The sequence below is a fragment of the Camellia sinensis genome, chromosome 11 (genome assembly GCF_055761805.1).
Source record: "Camellia sinensis isolate YWXY chromosome 11, ASM5576180v1, whole genome shotgun sequence".
Classification (NCBI taxonomy): Eukaryota; Viridiplantae; Streptophyta; class Magnoliopsida; order Ericales; family Theaceae; genus Camellia; species Camellia sinensis.
The window spans coordinates 145,586,236-145,609,007 of record NC_138971.1 but is presented as its reverse complement, the minus strand read 5'-3'; the positions used below and the strand labels follow the sequence as shown (position 1 = coordinate 145,609,007).

The 22,772-nt window shown below is 35.3% G+C and overlaps 1 protein-coding gene across 2 annotated transcripts; it reads right to left on the bottom strand.

Moving 5' to 3' along the window:
• Positions 1-26: 26 nt before the first annotated feature.
• Positions 27-11,887, bottom strand: VPS25 (E2F/DP family winged-helix DNA-binding domain-containing protein). 2 transcript variants are annotated; one of them, XM_082895845.1, is made up of 7 exons: positions 11,752-11,887; positions 11,325-11,425; positions 10,860-10,999; positions 2,266-2,319; positions 2,071-2,159; positions 1,885-1,960; positions 27-543 (listed from the first exon to the last, which is right to left on the bottom strand). In XM_082895845.1, exons 2-7 carry the CDS (start codon positions 11,381-11,383, stop codon positions 422-424), a joined length of 540 nt encoding a protein of 179 aa, XP_082751971.1. In that variant the 5' UTR covers positions 11,384-11,425; positions 11,752-11,887; the 3' UTR covers positions 27-421. The 2 variants fall into 2 exon arrangements, with proteins under 2 accessions (XP_082751971.1, XP_082751972.1); XM_082895846.1 differs by having other exon boundaries at positions 11,536-11,753.
• Between the last annotated feature and the right edge of the window lie 10,885 nt (positions 11,888-22,772).

The following is a 22,772-nucleotide window of genomic DNA, read 5'->3' as shown; positions in this document are numbered from 1 at the left end:
TCTGTGGCAGCTGCCAAGGAATAAAATTTGATGGTAATAATGTTAAAAGAAACAGTTGCCCATTTAAGCCACCAAATTTGAAATTTTCAAACATGAGATGAGGTCAAGCTCATGATTTCCATAAAGAAACATTATGTCCTAAAACCGACCTTTCAGATAACCACAGGCCTGCCTTCACTAGTTAACCAGACATGAAAAGATAAAATGATGGATTTTTTTTTTTATGGTTTGTTGTGAAAAGGAATGTGTACTTTATCATATCCGTTAAAAATTCAAATAAAAGAAGGAAATACATCAAACCGACAACACATATTTTGAATGTATCAGGCAGTCATTTAACTTAAATTACAAGTTACAACCGATTTGTAGCAATAGAATAATATACAAATAAAGAACTACCAAAACCGAAACAGGGAAAGCACTATATGGAAAATTTCACGCCCTCATCATCAGCTGAAGTTCCCTTGAAAATTGTGAGCTTTCCCTTGTGTTCTAGTAGTTTCAAAGCTCGCATTAGAACTGTGCGATCGATTTCATGAAGCTCTGAGAGAGAAAGAGAGATCAGTACAACATTTAAAGGACCCAAAAAAAAATCTTTTTCCATGAATTTAGCAAGGCCTACGAAGAATGATTAATAGAATTTCAATATTTTTCCCTACACAATTTGTAAAGCAGAAAGTGAAATGGTTTTTAGCTTTATTTGACATGCTGCATTGTAACAGTTAAGTTGCAGAATATACTCAAGAAAAGAAAACTTCACTCTGGATTTCATGTATCCAATTAAGGGAAATGTCCAAAAAGAATAATATTAAGCTCTAATCATATCACAAAAATGAGGTATTAAATCTAATCAACAAGATGCTAACACCTGCAAGAAGGAACAAAAGTGTACACTTGATGCATAATACTGCCTAGATCCCGCAATCACCATAGATAATCTTATAACAAGTATCAATCTCATTCATTATCTTTGGCAACTATGACCAAATTACATCACCTGTGTTAATCAATAAATTTTAGCTGAACTGCAGCTATAGTCACTTGATTTTAAGCTGGTTTCAATCAGTATGTCCCCAGAACTGAATTTCGGCTACACAGAGACTAGTATACAAGGCAGAACAAAATGCAACAATTTCATATAAGTCTAGCAATAAGTCTACTTGATGTCAGCTTGACATTATCTAGCAATAACTCTGCCAATTTTGGCAGTAAAAAATGGAAGTTGTTTGACCAATTTGCTAGGCTGACCTCAAACATATGCATTGTTATGGCTCTCACCTATCAAACTCTTTAGGGCCTAATTGAGTGGGCAGATTATAACATAGGATTGAGATTATTAAACCATGGGACTTACAATCCATTGTTTGGTTACAATTTTTGTTATTTGGATTAGATTTTGAAGGACACTCAATCCAACAAAATTGGCGAATTTTCTTAATCCTAGGCTATAACTAATAATGCAAAATAAACATAGACAAGAGGGAATTATTTAGACTTAGCCTAATAACCTTGAGGTTATGGGTTCAAGTCTTGAAACCACCACTTTGTACATTATGCCAAACGTTAAGTGTGTACTCAATCTTTTCTCTCCCAAATACACATTTATGTGTACTAATTGGGCGTTGTTTTTTATTAATCCAGCTGGATAACTAATCCTACACTAATCTCATGAATTGTTAATCCTTTCACTATTAGTCATGCTAATCATACAGGGCCTTAATGTATTAGTTCCAATATCCAAAGGGCAGTGTTTCTACTGTAGCAAAGATTGGAAATTATTTTTTGGACAGCTGTAATTTAACTCGTATTAACAGATTATGCATTAATCTTAACAGCAATAGCAAGCACAAGGATTTCCAAGGCAATTTTAGGATTATAGTTTACCTGTGCCACGGGATTCAGTCCCTGAACGAATTTCTTCAATTGTCATTACACTGTCTTCCAAGCCATTATCTTTCACCTAATCAAACAGGTATAAAAAAATAATAATAATAAGAAAAAAAAATAATAAATAAAGCAAGCACACATCACCAATGCGCAGGTTCTTATTATTATGACATCACTACTCACAAAGCGTAAAATCAAGTCAGCCCAATCTTGAATGCGGTGCCAGAGGATAAGACATTTCCTATGTCCCTTATCCACCCATTCTGCACGGCCTGTTAAGAAAAAAAACTAAATTACCCCCTAAGTTTACATGCAAGAGAAGAATGATCAGAATTCAACAAGACAATAAAATTGAAAATGTAAAGGACAAAAGCAAACCTTCCGAAACCAAGGCTGAGAGAAATACCTCCCTTGCTTCATGGCTAAGAGACCCTGCGTTAGCAGAATGAAACTGTAATTCAGCCACAACAAATAAAGTGAGCAAACAAATCAATTTCCTCAGTCAATAAACAAACAAAAATGCAAGGATAAGTGTGTGTGTGTGTGTGTGTGTGTGTGTGTGTGTGTGTGTTTCCAGGGTTAAATATTTCATTAAAACGCCAAAATGGATTAACCTCTGTACAAGAGAATATAAAAAATATAAATGATCAAAACTTAGCTACACAACATCTAAATAAGATAGATTAAAATAAATAAGTAGGAAGTGAGACCAGTTTAAACCCCTAGCAATCCACCAACCTCTACACATTTTGAACCTCTCCTACTAGAATCAATTCATTTTGGCACACAAACATCTTTAAAACCTATACAGCCTCCTCAAATCAAACCATCACATAACACAAATGCCTCAACTCTTCTGTGTTTGCTCCACAAAAAATGATTGTGTCATAAACAAAAGACAAGCTAGGTATTTTCTCCACTAAACCCCTATTGCTCCCAACCAAGGTTTTAAAAAGCGGCCGCAACCGTTACGTAACGCCATTACGTAATGGTTATGGTGGTTACCGCCACCCGTTATGGCCGCTTTTGCAGTGTGATTGAGATTCACAACTGTGTTGGCCATAGCGGCTACCGTAGCGGTCGTAACGGTGCCATAACAGTCGTAATGGTGCGTTACGCACCGTTACGTAACGATTCCGAACTGCTTCGTTCGAAAAAACACACAAAAAAAAGCTAAAAATGGGGGAAGACGGAAGATAAAGAGAGAAGATGAAGGAGCAAGAGATAGAGAGAGAGAAGAGGAAAGATGAAAAACATGTCATTGATTTGTTAAAACTGTAAGACCTATGCTATTTTATTCAGCTGCTATCACTCAGCCATTTGTTTGTGTGTGTCTATCTATATATTGTTTGAAAATAATAATAATAATAATAAGTGTGTGTAAGTATTTCTGAATGATTTGTATATTCAACTTGTACATGTTACAAACTAGCCATCAGTTTATATAGCCCTAAGCTATGGCTGTACAAGGAAAGATTGAAAAAGGAAATACGCCTATGCGTAATTTACACCTAATTCCTAATATATACAATGCCATATATACACACAATGCACGATATATTCTCACACCCCCGCTCAAACTCAAGGTATTTTCTTTGCTAAGAAAACTAAAACCGAGCGATAGTGTGAATCTTGATGAAGAAGTCCGCAAGTTGTAAAGCCGAGGAGACAAAAGGAAGTGAAATAAAGCCAGACTGCAGATGCTGTTGGACAAAGTGACAATCAATCTCAATGTGTTTCATCCGTTCATGGAAGACAGTATTGTGGGCAATCTGAATAGCACTGCGGTTGTCACAATAAAGAGAGGTCGGAGAAGACTGTGGGACACCCAAATCAGAGAGAAAACTGCAAAGCCAAACAAGCTCAGCAGTAACATGAGCCATAGCATGGCACTCAACTTCGGCAGTAGAGCGAGCAACGACAATTTGTTTCTTACTTTTTCAAGAGAGCAAGGAATCGCCAAGAAACATACAAAAATCAAAGATGGACTTACGATCATTAACATCACCAGCCCAATCAGAATCAGCATAGGCCACCAAGTCTAAAAAGGAAGTAGAGGACAACAGTAAGCCCTGAAAGATAGTACCTCGGAGATAGCGAAGAATCCGAACCAATGCAGCCCAATGTGGAGAGCGAGGAGCAGAAACAAACTGGCTAACCACATATACAGCATAGGCAAGATCAGGACGAGTAACCGTCAGATAAACTAAGCAACCCACAAGCTTGCGATATAAAGTGGGATCATCCAGTGGGACACCATCAGTAAAGTTGAGCTTCACATTAAGCTCAGTAGGTGTATCAAAAACGTTAGTATCAGTAAGACCAACACAATGAATGACCTCATTAGCATACTTAGCCTAAAACAGAAAATAGCCTTTTGGAAAAGAAACAACTTCAATACCAAGAAAATACCACAAAGGACCAAGATCCTTCATCTCAAAGGTGCGAAAGAGATGCTGCTTGACCTGAGAGATAGCAGAAGAGTCAGAGCCAGTGATGATCATAACATCCACATACAGTAATATGGCAACAAATCCAGCTGAGGTGTAGAGAAGAAATAAAGCAGAGTCTTGAGCACAAGGATGAAACCCAATCTCAGTAACAGCAGTCTAAAACCGATCATACCAAGCACGAGGAGACTGCTTCAGACCATACAGAGCACGCCGAAGGCGACAAACCTGTCCAAAGGAATGGTGAAGGCCAATGGAAGGATGCATGTAAACCTCTTCAATGAGATGGCCATTAAAAACACATTCTTAACATCCATCTGATAAAGAGGCCAAGAACGAACAGCAGCGACAGAGATCAAAGTACGGACAGTAGTCATCTTGGCAATAAGAGCGAAGGTCTCCTCATAATCAATACCATACTCCTGTGAGAAACCTTTGGCAACCAGACGAGCTTTGTAATGCTCAAGAGAACCATCAGAATGAGTCTTGACTTTGTAGACCCATTTACAACCAACCAGATTCTTACCAGCAGGCAAAGGAACCAACTCCCACATACGAGTTTTCTGCAAAGCAAACAACTCATCCGCCATAGCTTGAACCCAATGAGGATCCTGACAGGCCTCCTTGTAAGACTAAGGTTCGGAAAAAGAGTGAATACCAAACAAAAAAGTACGATAGAAAGTAGAAAAACATGTATTAGACCAACCCAACCTGTTTGAAGGACGACGCTCACGAGGAGGATAGCAGTGTGCAGTAGAATCAGAGTCGTCAGAAACAGAAAGAGCAGCAACAGGAGTAGAGACAACTAGTGGTGGGAGAGCCTTGCGACGAGAATACACCAACAACGGAGGAGAAGAAGCAACCGAGGGCGAAGAAGGAGCCATAGGTGACGTAGATTGAGAAATTGGAATGGTCTTAGGAGGAACAGTGGCGATATACTCATCTGATGGGACCTCAGAAGGGAATGGGTCAATGTGAACCAAATCCTCTTTGGAAATGAGAGCAGTGAGAGGGGGAAGCTGAACGTCAGACAGACGTTTGAGAAAGGCAACATGACAGGAGACATAGAGGCGACGAGATACAGGGTCGTAACAGCGATAACCTTTCTGAGTAAGACTATAGCCCAAAAAGACACACAAGATAGACCGGGCACTGAGTTTGGTCCGATCTTTACGGGGAAGGAGGACAAAACAAGCAGACCCAAAGACACGCAAGAAGGAATAATTAGGAGGTTGGGAATACAGAGCCTGATAAGGGGATTGACCGGAGAGTAGGAGAGTCGGCATGCGATTAAGGAGAAAAGCAGCGGTAAGAACTACCTCACCCCATAATGGTGCCGGAACAAAGGCAGAGAGAAGGAGAGATCGAGCTGTCTCAAGAAGATGACGGTGTTCATGCTTAACACGACCATTTTGGGCAGGGGTATCAGTACAAGAGGTTTGGTGAATGGTGCCCAATTTGGCCAAATACTCACAGAATTCAATTTTAAAGTATTCCCTACCCAAGTCAGACCGAAGTATTTTAATTGTGCCCCCAAACTGTGCAGTGATCATAGACTAAAATGTACGATATATCTGGTAGAAGTCAGATTTATAAGCCATAAGATAAACCCAAGTATAGCGGGTACAATCATTAACAAATTACACATAGTACGTAGAACCCCCTTTAGTGAGAATAAGAGAAGGTCCCCAGACATCAGTATGGACAAGAGAAAAAGGGAAAGCAGAAATAGAAGTACTGTTATTAAAAGGTAAAACTGTCATTTTAGCAAGTTTACATCCTCGACACTCATTAATTTGACTAGGAGAAACTTTTCCTAACAATCCTGACTGAGCTAAAGACCGCAAGCGGTCAACAGACAAATGACCTAAGCGAGAATGCCATAAATAAAACTGACTCGACTGAGAATCTAACTGAAAAGATGAAAGTGCAACGAGAGAGGTAAACAGAGGAAGATACAGACTTTCCACCACATAGAGATCTCCAATTCCACAGCCGGTCCCAATCTACTTCTTGGACACCCAATCCTGCACACAACAAACAGAAGAAAAAAAGATAACATCAAAACCAGAAACATCAAGCTGACCGATAGAAAGCAAGCTAACAGACAGTTGAGGAACATAAAGAATAGAGGGAATAGTAATAGCGGACATGGCAGAGGGTAAAACAAACCTAACAGATAGGACAGACATACCAGACCCACGAGCAGTATTAATAGTAATAGGGAAGGGAGGTGGGATACAGTTTTGGAGTAAGGAAAGGTAAGGAGTCATATGATGAGAGGCACCAGAATCAAAACGCCAAACAGAGGAAGGAATACCTGAAGAGGACCCAAGCAAACCTGAATGAAGAGAGGTGAGAGCGGAGGCAGATGAAGATAACTGAGAGGTAGACAAGATCTGCTGAAGCTGGGCAATCTAGGCACTTGAGGAAGCCAAGTCAGAATCAGAAGCCAGAGTAGATGTAGTATAAGCAGCAGGAGGGCAAAAAGTACTCGAAGCAGGATCTCGGAACTGTGGCTGAGACGGCTGAACAGACTGACGGCTCTTCTTGGGACAGTTGTACTTCCAATGACCCTTTTGATGGCAAAAGGTACACTCATCTGATGCTAAGGGCCCCTTTTTGGGCTTGGCAGAAGACTGAGGTAGAGAAGCAGATGGAGGTGCCAATAGGGGTGGCTGTGCTAAGAAGACTGAAGGAGACACGGTCTTACTAGTTGTCTTGAGACGTGTTTCTTCGGAAAGAAGCTCACGAACAATAGCATCCACAGAAGGGAGAGGAGAACGGTGAAGGATGCCACCACAGATAGCCTCGTACTGAGGAGAGAGAGCCATTAAGAATTGCACCAAACGACCCTCCTCCCTTAACTGCACATAAGCATCAAGGGCTGTAAGACGAGGAGGTTCCATAAGAGCAAGCTGATCCCAGAGACCCGTCATCTCAATATAAAAATCCTGAATAGATTTGTCCCGCTGACGAGCATTCTGAATAGCAGACTCCAACTCATACCGTTTGGCGAAGTTGGACTGCTGATAGATGCCAAATAAGTACTCCCACTCCTCTTTGGCAGTAGGATATCTGGAGAACATCATTCCAATGCAATCTTCCACAGAATTATGAAACCAAGTCAGAATTTGGGCATTGTCACAATCCCATGTGTCATAAGCAACCAGATAATTGTCCTGTTTTGGATCCAAAGGACACGGTATAGACCCAGACACATAACCCCATTTTTTTTTACCCATAAGAAAATTCTTCATAACAGTGGACCAATAACCATAATTGGCACCAGTGAGCCTATAGCTAATAGCCTGAATTTTATCATCCAACATGATGAAGCAAAAGAACCAAGAAACTTTGGGGATCAAATTATAATTTCCAAAGAACCTTGGGTAAAAGAGTAATAAGCAGACTTGTTATCAATATAGACAACCAATACAAAGATACCAACGCAAATCAATCGCGAAGCAACTGAAAGGGAGAGATACTGTGGTCAGCAAATACTGACGGAGAAGACGACGACGACAATGCTAGGGCTCGCGAAAGTAGGACTATCGATCGACCAGAGTCGAACTAGAGAGAGAGAGACGCAGCAGATGGGGTCGCGATTGAACAGAGACCGAGAGGCAGAGGGTTTTGTATGAGGTAGAAATCGATTAACCAGAGTCGAACCACAGAGAAAGATGCAGCAGATGGGGTCGCGATTGAATAGTGACCGAGAGGCAGAGGGTTTCGAATACAAAGATGAACCAGAAGAAGCAAACCCACTACGGCTAAGGTTTTGAATCAGAAAGCTAGGGTTTCAAACCAAGCGCTGATACCATGTAAGTATTTCTGAATGATTTGTATGTTCAACTTGTACATGTTACAAACTAGTCATCAGTTTATATAGCCCTAAGCTATGGCTGAACAAGGAAAGATTGAAAAAGGAAATACGTCTATATGCCTAATTTACACCTAATTCCTAATATATACAATGTCATATATACACACAATGCATGATATATTCTCATAGTGTGATCATTATCTATTTGGCTTGGTTAAAATATATATATATATATATTTAGGCTCTTATTTATTCTCTTACTTTTGTCATTGTTTATCTTATATATAATAGTTAGTGATTGATTTTTTGTACAATATAAAGCTATTAATTATTAAAATAATGTAAAAAACTCAGTTTATAGTAATTTAAAAATATGAAATATATTTGATCATACTTAAAAATTTACAAAATTTGATCAATATTTATTTTAAACCCAATAAATATGATCATGGAAAAAAATATACATATCGGTAAGTTTTTTTCAAATTGTACGAAAAATAAAAAAATTCACGATTCCGGTTACCACAACCGTCACGTTACGACCTTTACACCCAGCAACCACAACCACGCCACCGCCACCGCCACCGCCACCGTTACCGTCACGTTACGACCTTTACACCCAGCAACCGCAACCGCGCCACTGCCACCGTTACTGTTACGGCGACCGCAACCGCTTTTCAGAACCTTTCTCCCAACAAATCTTGCCATTTAACTAGTAAATAGAATCTTAAAATAATAACAATAATAATAAAACGAGTAGTAAATGCAGTTAATTTTTTCCACTGATCTCTGCCAAAGGTGGATCATGAATGCACAAGGCTTTATATCCCTTACCCTCAAACAAACAACTACTAATTACTAGAAGTGGAAGCACACATGGGGTGTGTGCCAACTAATAGGAAAAGATTCAAATTTCCTATATATGCACACATTCATTGAAGATAAAAATAATTGTCATCATCTAAAATTCTGTGTAGTTATCCTCACTTCTCTATTATTAATTGTCTCTTCTATAATTACCTGTTCACGGTTTCTTCTCAAATCACGCCTTCCTCTTCCTTTATAGAGTCTTACACACTTATATTATTGTCCCTCCTATAAATGCCTATTCACAGTTTCTTCTCAAACCACATCTTCCTCTCCTGCTTAAATTTAAATTGTTTATGCAAGTGCAAAATTTCTAATATACACTCTATGATTTAAAGGTCTTCAATATTCTCAAACTAAAGTAGTTGCTTTATGGGAAATAAAATTATTGACACGGCTTTAAGAAGAACGTAACACCGACCCTATATGATAGTATCAACAAAGAAAGGGCAAAACTGGAAAGCTACAGTTCAAGAGAGATCTAAGGATTACATTGGTTGGCTGTTCTAGAAATAGCCTAAACTATCACAATATGACAGCCACACACACACACACACAAAAAGAAGAAGAAAAAGAAGAAGAAACAAAGAAAGAAAGAAAAGAAAGGCCCTCTGTTACATCAATAGCACATGGATGAAATCATAAAATCAAGTAAAATGTGATGATACATAAACAAAAACCGTAATGTAGTTATGTATATGCATAAGGTCACTCTTCAGGCCAAGAGTAACAGAATTCCAGGCTTCATGGGGCATAAGTTTAGGCCTTGAAGAAGTCTTAATAGGTCAAATACACGTGATATGCTAATCGATCATGATTGCCAATCAAAAGATTATCTTTGCTGGAAAAGTAAAGGACCAAACTTCAGAAAGCATCCTCTCACTAGACAAATGAAGATCATTCAGTAGCATATTTCATTGCGGAGTTAGAACATCCAACTGAAGAAACTACTGGCCATTTTTTAGGGACTATAGATTACCATTCCAACAACAAAAATAATAATAATAATAAATTAAATCAGTTTGATAAACCCTAATAATACTGAACAATGCCAGCATGTTGATATCAATGAACATATCAACACTTACGTACTTTAAATACACTCACTAGGTTTTAAGTGCATGCACTGTTGATTAAAGAGCAAAATTTTGCACATTGATTCAACCTCCTCACACTAAAGGCCATGTTTGGGAAGTGGCTACTTTTTTGACTTTTTCGCTATTTTAATAAACTATTTTAGTTTTTATGTTTGGGAAGTTGGGTTCAATTTTTTGGTGGATTATTGCATTAAAAAATTTGTTTGAATTGATGTTTGAGGCTGAAATGACAAATTTGTCCCTAACCTCACTTTTTCCAAAATTAGTCTAAAGGGACAAAATTGTCATTTACCAACAATGGGACAGCCTGACAAAGAGACAGTGGTAGGCTGTCACTACACTGTCAACGTGACAGTGTAGCTGCCCCCACTGCCGAGCTGCATTTTTGTTTTTGTTTTGTTTTTTTTAATATCAATCATTGTTTATGGTACTATTTGAGGCTATTTGGCTTTTTTAGTGTTTGAGGCTATTTTAGCCTCAAACTTGGGTTCCCAAACAAGGCCAAAATAACATTCCTACTGCACACGGGCCGTAATAGCTACTAGTGTCCAAGAAAAATCCCAATTTTACCGTTTCCAATGCATTGAAATCCCTCGCATAGTGGCCTTCTAAACATCGTGGTCACAACAAAGCACTAAAATGCTTTTAGAGAATGATTAGAAACATGAGATTTTTGTAGAAAGTAAGTAGGTAAGATGACAAAAGAGGAAGTAATGAAAAGATAGAGCTTACTTTCAATTGCAGGGTTTGAAAACAGAGGAAATTCTTTTTCCGGTTCAATTATAAAAATCTTTTGATTTCTACAGTAATCAAGTATCAGTTCCTTCCAAAGTTGCATCTGCTTCTCCCGGGTGTCCTTAACTGGCTGCAAGCTAGACAAACGCAGAAAAAAGCATGCAAATGAATATCAAATTATAAATGAGTACACAAGATATTATAATTATTTGTATTTATAAGTACCAATGAAGTATAGATGCAAAAGACATATCAAACTACAGGTGCACGCGTTCAGACAAAATGAAGGAAAACAAACCGGTTTTTACATCAAAATGCACTACATTTAACCCTAAATTGGTACTTTAGCATTTCTTCTGTTCTTTACTAAGTTGTTAAGCCATATATATATATATATACGGAGAATGTATGTCAAAGCAAAAGATCAATGGCTAATCAAGGCAAAAGAGAGCAAACAATTACGTGAAGTACGGCGGGTAATTGAAGAATTGGGGCAACTTGAAATCACCCAATTTCTGCATCTCTCACCCACTTCTTTCTTTGTGAATTGCCTAGAATTGAATCTGTTTAATAGGAGGGGAAAAAAAAAGAAAAGACAGAATTCAGAAAACAAAGAAATAGCAACACCAATCATCATCAAAATAATCAAAATATTCAAAATCAAAGTCCATACAAAACCATTTCCAATTCCCTATTTCATCACTTCTTGATTCAATATCTCTTCCATAATCAAACAAATGATCAATACATGACTTACAAATCAAACCCTAAATACACAAGGTAAAGAAAAAAAAATTGTCGAAACCGGGTATACAAATCATAGAGATTGAGTTTTTTTTTTTTTTTTTTTAACAGCATAGAGATTGAGATCGATCGCGAGAAAACTCACCAATTGACAACAGCCAGTGTGAATCAGTGTAGAGATAGAGAGAGACCCGTAACGAAACAAATGTACCGAACCCTCGTTGACGACTTGAGTTCAATAGCGAATATGGCAAATTTTAGCCCTTGTACTTCAATTGATGTGCAAATTACTCCTTATTTAACAGTAATTGCGTAATATTGTAATTTGTGAACTAAAATATATTGTTAAATATTTCCTTCAACTTTATAACTAACAAGTATAAAATATGTCAGAAATAAAAAGTTAAATGCTCATTTTTAACCTTTAAATGAAATGTATCGTTAAACATTTCCTTCAACTTGATAACTAACAAGTATAAAATTTCTGTCAGAAATGAAAGGTTAAATGCTTATTTTTAACTTTTAAATGAGTAAATCAAAGAAGTTTAGTACATTTAACCTCTCAAACAAATAATTTATACTACTTAGATTACTTATATATAAGAATATTTTAATATTTTTCGTTAATTTTTTAATGGGACTAACGATACATTTCAATTTACAAATCACAAGAAGTTATGCTAGAGGCATTCGCGATTCGGTTGCGGCCTGAAAACTTTCAATCCCCCATTTGTCCAAAACCAAGCGGATTAGAAAAAATCAATTCGTAATTGTCCGTCGGATTGGCGGATACAGATTAAGCGGATTGGATGATGAATGTACAAATTGGTTTGGCGGTTTACGTTTTAAAGATTTTCAACGTGATAAAACATGTTGACAAATCTCTATCTTAACAATGATTGCGAAAATAAAAGGAGATTACCGAGTAGTTGTTTAAGAGAATCTGTCCACATTTCAAAAAACAGAGAGTATATACATACATACCCGGTGTGTGTATATATATCTATATGTATAGGTTAAAAAAGAAAAATAAATAAATAATAAGTAAAAAAATAGTAGGTGAGCATTTTAAAGGGAAATTTAGCCATAAACCCCCCTTAGCTTCATTTTCTTGTTAAAAGAGAAAAAAAAAAATTAATACTTTCAAAACCCTCTCATAATTATAAAGTCTTGTATAAATAACAAAATTTCTTATTTGAATATTTTATCTGACCATTACACCCTCACTTTCTATCTCTTTCTTTTACAACGTGCATGTACGTACACACACATACCCCTCTCTCTCTCTCTCTCTCTCTCTACCAACTTTGTCGCCGATGGTTGTTCCTCGCCTCCACCATCATTGTAACGCCCCAACTTCCAAACCATTAATAAATTAACTCAGTCTCAAATGTAAACCTCTAACTAATTAATAATCTCAAAAAAATACAAATTTATTTCCAAAATAATTACACAAATGTATCCAAAATATATTATACAAATCTCCAAATAAATAAATAAATAAATAACAACATATAATAGTGACCCCAAAATATCTAACTTTAATAATCTTTTTAGAACTTCAAATCTAATCTCCACTAAATTACTCTGCACCTGAAAAATAAATTAATTCGAGAAGTATACTGTACAACCTCAATCTGTGATTAGCCTATAACCTATGATTAAGAATGCCTAATAAGTAGTTAAGAATAAATTTTGAATTAGTTACATGTGTATTGCATTATTTGTGTTTATATCTGTTTGTTGTAGAAAGATCTCTCTGAATTTCTGTTTCGATATGTGAATTTAGGGCCTTATCGGCATTTGATCATGAAATTAACTTAGTTTATGTGTCATTTGAAATTTGTAGACAATTATGGTAAGTTCAATTGAAATTCGATTCAGAATCAAATAATTAGAATAAATTAATCATAATTGATTAATTCTTATCTCAACTTAATTAAGTCTCATTAATCAAGCCTATATAAGGCACAAGTGATCTCTAAAATACACTTTACACTCTCATTTCATCATTCTTGAAGCTACAATCGTGTGTGTGTGTGTGTGTGTGTGTGTGTGAGAGAGAGAGAGAGAGAGAAGAAAATGGAGAATTATTAGAAATTGTTGAAGAATAGAAGAGAATTTGAAAGATTAGGCTTCGACACTTGGAAATTCAAGGCTTCAAGGTAAGAATTCAAGCCTCTAGATGTAATTGAGTCACTTAACACGTGGATTCAAGAGAACTAAGTTGATTAATGCAAGAATTGAGCTAAGATTGGAGAATTAAGACTAAAGGCATATATGCATGCATATTCCATAGCATTTTGGAGTTGATTTCAAGTAATTCTCTCATGCATGTCATTGTTTTACCTTGGTTTTGGAAATACATCAAGTTTTGTGCTATTTTATATCACTTGATTATGTTTTGGAAGATTAAAGTTCATACCACTTCATGCATGTAATACAATTGGAATTTCAAATTTGATTTTGCACAATTGGCAAAGCTTTTGGGCTTTGATTTTGCAAAATGATTTTGAATTCACAATATTTTACAAGTTTACATATGTTTCCTCGAATTTTGGGCCCAAAAGGATGTGTTTTATTGGTTTGAATTTAATTTTTGAAGCTTGAACATCAATATAGAAATTCCAAATTTTGCACCCTCTACTCGAGCGGTGGAGTTTGTGCTCGAACGAAGAATGAGAGCTTCCAGAAGTTTTACAAACTTTTGCAGACCGCCCAAGCGACCGAAGTTGCGCTTGAACGAAGACCTTTTTTACCCAGTCTTGCACTTAAGTGATCGTCAAGCGTCCGTCGAGAGAAAAAATCATGCAACCAGTATTTGCAAATTTTGCAGACAGCTCGAGCAACAGAAGTTGCACTCGAGCGGACTGCCCTATTTTTAAAAATTTGGCTAAGTGTTTCAAAGTACATTTTAGCATCCTCATTGCATCCTAGGCATTCTCAAGCCCTAAATAAGATATAATTTGAGAATAAGGCTTAGAAACACACTAAGAATGAAACATAATGAGCTAAGTATTTTGCGAGCGTGTGTTTCAGGGTGTATCCATTATCTGTTTGTATATGTCACGCGCCGTAGGCTATTCAATCTGTCTACTCTGTCTGTCAGCTTTTGGAGCCAACTGTGAGTAATAACTTAGTAAAGTTATGTTCAACTTTATTTATTTTCTGCATGATGAAATAAGATCTGTTTTCTGAAATGTTATGTTCTGTAAAATGAATGATTGTCCAATTTCTGCCAAGTATTCGTGGCATCTATCTGTTAGCTATTACCCGGTATCGGAGGTTCTATTATGGAACTTAGTATATCTGTTATTTGTTACCCTTACCGGAGGCTCCATTATGGAGCTCATCATATTTGTTATTTGTTATCTAGATCCGAAGGTTCCTTTATGGAACTGGTTACTCATAACCACCATATGTTCTGTATCTGTCTATATCTGTTCTGTTAACACTAATGGATGTACCACTTATGATTAAACATGAGACTATGATTTCTGTATATGATTTGAGCAAGAATATGAATATGAATTTGCTTTCTGAATCTAATATAGGATATCATTCAATTAAACCCCTTTACTTTGTTATTATTTACTAGGCTCCTACTCACTCTATTATTTATGTATGTAGGTGACCAGACGCTTGGCCAGGCTCAATGATGATCGCCTGGAATTCTATTTTGTCGGTCAACCTTTGTGACGCCCCAAAAATAGCGAACATCAGATAATATATTAACAATTAAATACATCGTTTATCTAAGGTTAGGAGTCTAGGAAACGGCACTAATGAGTCTTATGGTCAATAACCAAGTAAAATCCCAGATCGCTGGAGGAGTCAAGTTAGCCTTCTTTCTAAGTCCAGCTTTCTTAGATAGTGCACTACCCTTTTGACATATCTTAAAAGGCATTGACGCAAGGTCTTATAAGCAACGCATAGATAGGCATAGGATTACAAGGTAAATAATAATTACGATGTCTCAAATTTTAAATTTACAAAACGAGTCCCATTACTATTACAATCCAAGAATAAATAAAAGCACAGTCAAACTAATAAGCGAAATGGTTCTGAACTTCTCTAAGGCAAACTTAAGTCTTCAAATGTCTTTGACTCTTCATTGGCTTCGTATATTTCTTTGATACCTGGCATGAAACGCCATAAGCTTTGAATGCCCAGTAAACACACACACACCCCGTCCCTTTTTCCTAATCTAATACACAATAGCAAATTACAACAATAGGGGAAATGAGCATAACATTCAAGTAATTAACACAGGTTACAGGGTTAGTTGTTAGTAGTCTAGAAATCCCCCAAAGAGATTTCGTCCTCCCAACCGCAAGAATCGAACGCGGATTATTCGGTATGCCCCCTCTTTTGCTGCTTTGTTGCAGAACTTATCTTAGATGTCTAGCAACGATTATATACCGCGTAGCACCAACTGCAGGGCCTCAAAACAGACGGTAATAGTGGGCATTGCCCAAATCCCTCCTTACACCAAATACCTAAGATCCGAATACAACCGCTCCGTTCAAAGGTTCCGAAAACCACTTGCGCAAAACTTTAACTTCCAAATAAGAAACGTATCCCGTCAACCAATCAATATCTTAGTAACTTGTCCAAAAATTCGCAACCCATTACCACCCATTAAGTTTCCCGTTTGAGTTAGATAATTTAAATCAGAGTTAGGACATGCTCTTGAAACAACATTTATTGCATAAGTATGAACAACTAAATAGTACAAATAGAAGGAAATAAAGTTACAACACATGAGATTCATATATGAAGATAGGCATAAGTAGCTCTAGGCATATTCAAGTAGTTAAGGGAATAATTGCGCACAAGAATATAATTTTCATATTTGCATAAGTGTGAGCACTATCAAAGGATTAAAATAAAATACATAAACCCAAAAAGGCTATTTTAGATTTTTTCTAGAGCCCGGCCTTCCTATGGTTCGTAGGGAATTTTATCTAGTTCTCAGAACATTTTTCAGAAATGGAATAGCTTTTTTAGATTTTTAGTTATTTCAGAAATACTCCAGCTCTGTCTAGATTCATCGACCGTTACGAAAATCGGATTTTCTCACAAACTGCTCACTCGTTTTTAATTAAACCAATTTTACTTGAAATCTAACTCCTTAAGAAAGATTTTGACATAAAATTGAGGTTCAGAAGATTTTTATACATTTTTATAAAAGTTTCGCAAGGTGACTGTAAAATAGATTTTTCTGGCACAGTTCTTGAAAATAGAAAGTTGGTGAGAAAAGAGGTCAGCTAGTGGAAATTTTCCACTTCTCTTGTGATGAAAACATGCTAAATAATATGTATTAAACTCATAAATTTAAGGTGAAGGTGTGCCTTTGCAAATTTTGAGAGATTGATATGGAAAAAGGTAGTTTTATACCGATTAGGAAAAATAGAAGAAGGGTAGAATCAAGGCTCAACTCCTTTCATTTTTAACACAAGAATACCATTAGAACACATCTGAAAATACCATTTTAAACTTCTAATAACATGTATTTGAGAAAGAAAAATGAATGAGAGAGTTATGTTGTGGCTTACTTGAAGGTTGTTGGAATTGCTAACAAACGTTTTCTTCCTCTCTTATCTTCTACGAAACTCAACCTCCTTCCTTTCTTCTCTCTCAGCTAAATATAGTGTGTATAAGTGTTGTTCTTGTAGGTAAAATGCTAGGGAAGGGGCTGTTTATATAATGAATTTGGTTCAAAAGGTCCTAAATGCCCCTTGGTTGGAATTGGATTGGATAGTTTAGATTTAGTTTGAGTTCAATGGAATAGTGGAGGATTAAAGGTCGTAATTAGGTGCCTAAATATGATTTAGTTAGGGTTTTCCTCCTAATCAACGCAACCTAGTTGCATATATACATATATATATATATATATATATAAAAGTTTGTACCAAGTCAAAGATTTTCTTCCTTAAATCATGCAAAATTATCTCAAAAAGTACATTCATCATAGTATGTAGGTATGGTTGGCCATAAATGGTAATTGAGGGACTTATTTTATATTTTTTTTGTGTACAAATCATGGAAATTGTAAAATATAATGTTAAAAAAAGATTTTAGGATATAAGTGCATATATAAATATATAATGGTATTTGTTTGGGGTCAATTTGTGATTTAATAAAAATGTGAGGGCTTGGACTCAATTAAAGTATCTATTTCAAGTGAAGAGTTAATAAATTAGTATTAGGAAAAATAATTTGGTTTGTATTATCTTGCTTTGAAATTTAAAGGTAAATAACCGAACGAAAACTGTGAAAATCAGAAGTTAAGGTTTAGAGTGATTAATCTAAAATTTGAGAGTTAAATAATTAATATTAGAGTGTTAGAAGTGATTTTTAAGCTTCCAGGGCTAATTAGGGTTTGTATGGGTTTGTCCATGATGCATTTTCGGTTCTAGGGTTTAATTTGCGAATAACCGACGAACTAAAGGCTTTATTATAATAACTCAAAATTTAGGGACCTAATAAGGTTTACAAAAGTTAAGGGTCTCACAACCTTTGTGCCTCCTGAGGAGGTTCCAGAAAAGTCAAGTGGTCATGTTTTGTAATCTAAGTTTAAGACCTTGTTTTCTTTTCTGTTTATCTGTATACTGGACTAAGTCTCATTTTGGTTTTATTTGTAATGTAAATATGACATCACATGTGTGTATATAAAGTTTTAAATTTCTGTTCCATGTATGCCTGCACAACTCGATGGACTATATATGTTTTATATATCTGTTTCCGCAGCCCCATATTATGAGTTAATTTGTTCAAAGGCCTTTGGTAATCCAATGATTACTGGACGGTTACAACGCTAAACCTATAGAGGCAGGTTTGGATCGTGACATATACAATACAGCAGGAATAACGAAGCTCGGACATAGAGTAAATTTATAGGGATCCAATAATTACACAAACGATTCAATTCGAGATACCAATCAATTTATCAAATTGCACAAATAAGTCAACTTGACATATGATAATTTATCCAGGACCCAATACCCGGTCCTACTCAGTACACGACCAGTGACTGGCCTCACTCCCCTCACCCAAGCACAACTACTTATCTGGGCTATTGGTACAGAGCATATTGGCGAAGTCCACTCAATCCATGTACGAAGCATTTCTACGTCATTTAGCCAAACAAATCAATATTTCCAACACAGAATAACTACATAGAGTTCATCAAATGACTAGAGTAATCAAACGAATCAACAATAAATAATTCCACAAAAATTATCAAATTATCAAAATCATAAAGAGGAGTACAAATTGAAGGTGATTAAAATAACACTGTTTGTAAGAGATTTAAAGGAAGCATATTGTATACCACCCGAATTATCTCAAATCAATCTCCTCTGTCACCAACACTCTAATCTTGATATTTCTCCATTGATTTTTAAAAATAAATCTGATCTTACTTTGATAAAATCTACAACTCATATCTGCTATATCACCAAAGCAAACCAGAATTTCTAGATTCAGAACTACTTAAAGATTGAAATTAAAAGGACCATTTCAGATTTTTGCAGAGCCCGGCCTTCCTACCGTTCATAAAGAATTTTATCTTGTTTTTAGAACATTTTTCGAAAATGGAATAGCTTACCAAAATTTTTTGTTATTTAAAAGGCACTGTAGCGCTGTCCAGATTCATCGACCGTTACGAAAATCGGATTTTCTCACAAACCGCTCACTATTTTCTAATGAAACCAATTTTACTTGAAATCCAACTCCTTAAGGACAATTTTGAGATAAAAATGAGCTCAAGGGAATTTTTCTACATTTTTCTAGAATTTTTGAAAGTTGGCTATAAAAATAGGATTTTCATGCATAATACTCAAAATAAGAAGATTTGTTAGAAAAAAGGCCAACTAAGAAAAAAAATTCACTTCTTTTGTGATGAAAGACATACTAAATAATGTGTATTAAACTCATAAATTTAAGGTGAAGGTGTTCCTTTGGAAATATACTAAATAATGTGTATTAAACTCATAAATTTAAGGTGAAGGTGTTCCTTTAGAAATTTTGAGAGATTGATATGGATTAAGGTAGCCTTATACAGATTAAAAGAAATACAAGAAGGATAGAATCAAGGCTCAACTCCTTTCATTCTTAACACAAGAATACCATCAAAAACACATTTGAAATGAATGTTTAAAACTTCTAAGAGCATGTATTTGAAAGAAAAAATAAGGAAGAGTTGTGTTGTGGCTTACTTGAAGTTAGATGAAGTGCATGCACAATTTTTCTCCTCTTTTCCTCTCCTCCACTACCAAAGTTCACTCTCTTCCTCTTCTTTCTTTCTCTCAACTGAATGTGTAGTGTGTATAAGTGTTGTTCTTGTGTGCAAAATGTTGAGAGTGAGGTTCTTTTTATAGAAAAATTGGTGCAAAAGGTCCGTTTTGCCCATTGGTTAGAAATGGATTGGATATTTTGAATTTACTTGGAACCTAATAGAATAGTGAATGATTAAAGGCCTTAATTATGCAATTAATCATGATTTAGTTGGGCTCTAGTTAGGATGGAATTTGAGGTGGAGACAAGGTTCCATGTTTTAAGGTGTACTAGCAAACTTTTTCCTTAATTTCATGGATATGATTTCAAAAAGTTATATCAATTTCTCTTCCCAAGGGTGGCTGGCCATGTACAAGGAATTTTGGGAGATTTTTGTTGATTTTATATATATATGAAGACATTTTGTGTACAAAATTATTTATTTAAGAAAGGTAGACATTTTGTGTACAAAATTATTTATTTAAGAAATGTACAAATATATATATATATATATATGTGTGTGTGTGTGTATGTGTAATGGTACTAGTTTGGGGTCAAAATGTGATTCAAGAAAAATGTGAGGGCTTGGGCTCAATTAAAATATCTATTTCAAGTGTAGAGTTAATAAATTAGTGCTAAAAAATAATTCGGCTTGTATTATCTTGCTTTGAATTTAAAGGTGAATAACTGAACGAAAACTGTGAAAATAGGAAGTTAAGATTTAGAATCTAAGGCTCTGTTTGGTTGTGAATTCAAAATGTAATTCCATAGGTGCATTTCAGTATGATGTTTGGTTGTGTGTTTGGAATCAACTTTCCAAACTTCTGCAGAGAGCTCTGTATTACAGCCGCGTTTTTTGTGAAATTTTTGGCCAGGGGAAGACCACTCGGACGTCCTTGGGGACATCCACCCGGATGTCCTTTGCTGTACAGGAATTTTTTTTTTTTTTTTTGCAATTGATTTATATATTTGGAAAAAAAAATTTCTAATTTTTTTTTTAATTTTTAATGTGCTTTAAAATAATTTTGAGTTGTATATTTAGTTATGAGTTGTAAATTTTTGTATCACATATCAAATATCACATCAACAATTCCCCACTCAAATCAAACCTATTTTCCAAAACTATTTTCAAAACTCTTTACCAAACAAATTTTCTATACTCAAATCATAATTCTACAACACACAAATTCAAAATATAATTCATACCCTCAAATCACATTTACAAAACACAACCAAACGCAACCTAAAATTTGAGAGTTAAATAATTAAGATTAGAGTGTTAGAAATGATTTCTAAGCTTCCAAGGTTGATTACGGTTTGTATGGGTTCGTCTGTGATGCGTTTTCGGTTCTAGAGTTTAATTTGCGAATAATCAACAAACTAAGGACTTTATTATAATAACTCAAAATTTAGAGACCTAATAAGGTTTACTCAAGTTAGAGGTCTCATAATCATTATTGTCGACCAACGTCACTTATCCTCACCATTGGCCGACAACTACAATTTTTACCGTCAAACCACTACCATCTCAGATTTAAGATCAATAACTTCAAATCTGAAATAAATGAACTCAAATTTGATAGGAAACGAGAGATTGCAATGAAAAATTAAGAGTTTTTTTATTTGTTTGTTCATAGATCTAAAAGTAAAATTTGACTCTTGTTCGTTCATTTAGTATGCATTCTGTTTTTTGTAACAGTAAATTTTTACTCTGGTTAAGGACATGCTTATCTGCTTAACGATAATAAAATTTCACTTTGAATCATAGTAAATTTTACTCTGATTCTGATTCAAAGTAAAATTTTACTCTAAATTAGAGTAAAATTTACTATAATTCAAAGTAAAATTTTACTTTGAAACACATTGCGAGAATGGCTTTACAGGAGAATGTCGCATCATGAACCAGAGTAAAATTTTACTGTTTGAAGAATAGAACATCATGAGGAGAAGAAAGAGAGATAGAGAGACAGAGTTTAAAAACAGAAAAACATTAAAAGAAGAAGAAGAAGAAAATAGAGAGAGAGAGAGAGAGAGTAAATGATGTTAGGTCTAAGGTTCACACATCATAAATTGTCATTTTCTGAGGACGACGATAGTGAATGATCTCAAATTTGAGGTCGTAGACGTGACAAGCGACAATCGCGATAAAGACAGTGGAAGAAGTGTTCCATAGAGAGCAACAGTGGCGCTAATGGAGAGCAACAATGGTAAAGAGAGCTAGACAGAGAAAAGAGAGATTGAAATGAGAGAGAGTTTACAGATCTGATATATATATATATATATATATAAGGATAGTATAGTAAAGGAACACAAATTTTAAAATATTAGGGGATTTTGAAATAATCTATATAATTCTTGTCATTTTGAAAGACAAATTAGACAGTGAGGGATCTATCACCAAATCTCCCTATTTTAAAGATAGAATTTGGTAAGAATACTTGCGGTTCAGTTTCGGCCTTAGAATCTCCAATTCGTCGTCCATCCAAAATTAGGTAGATTGAAAAAAATCAATTTATATTCATCCTCTTATCATCACGCATTCGTAAAAAGTGCAACAAATCGATTCGGTTTGATCAGTTTAAGCAGATAGAAACCTAGATTGTGCAATCTAGCTTATACACTTATTTTTTACTTATTACAAAAAGACGTATAAAAAAATAAGCAAATAATATGACTTAAATAAACTAATAAATTAATAAATAATTTATTTATAATTTTTCCAAATGAGCTCAAATGACAAGGATAATTCGCATATAAGTTAAATCAATAATATGACTTAAATAAATTAATAAATTAATAAATAATTTATTTATAATTTTGCCAAATGAGCTCAAATGACAAGGATAATTCGCATATAAAGTTAAATCATAATAGCAAGTGAAATTT

What these genes read in the sequence shown, in the direction of transcription:
- VPS25 (XM_082895845.1), bottom strand. Translation starts at nt 11,383, where the DNA reads ATGCAGAAATTGGGTGATTTCAAGTTGCCCCAATTCTTCAATTACCCG. An exon ending in CTGACTTGATTTTACGCTTT is followed by an intron (nt 1,961 to 2,070) that starts GTGAGTAGTGAT and finishes CTGTTTGATTAG; the next exon opens with GTGAAAGATAATGGCTTGGA. An exon ending in GACTGAATCCCGTGGCACAG is followed by an intron (nt 544 to 1,884) that starts GTAAACTATAAT and finishes TTTCTCTCTCAG; the next exon opens with AGCTTCATGAAATCGATCGC.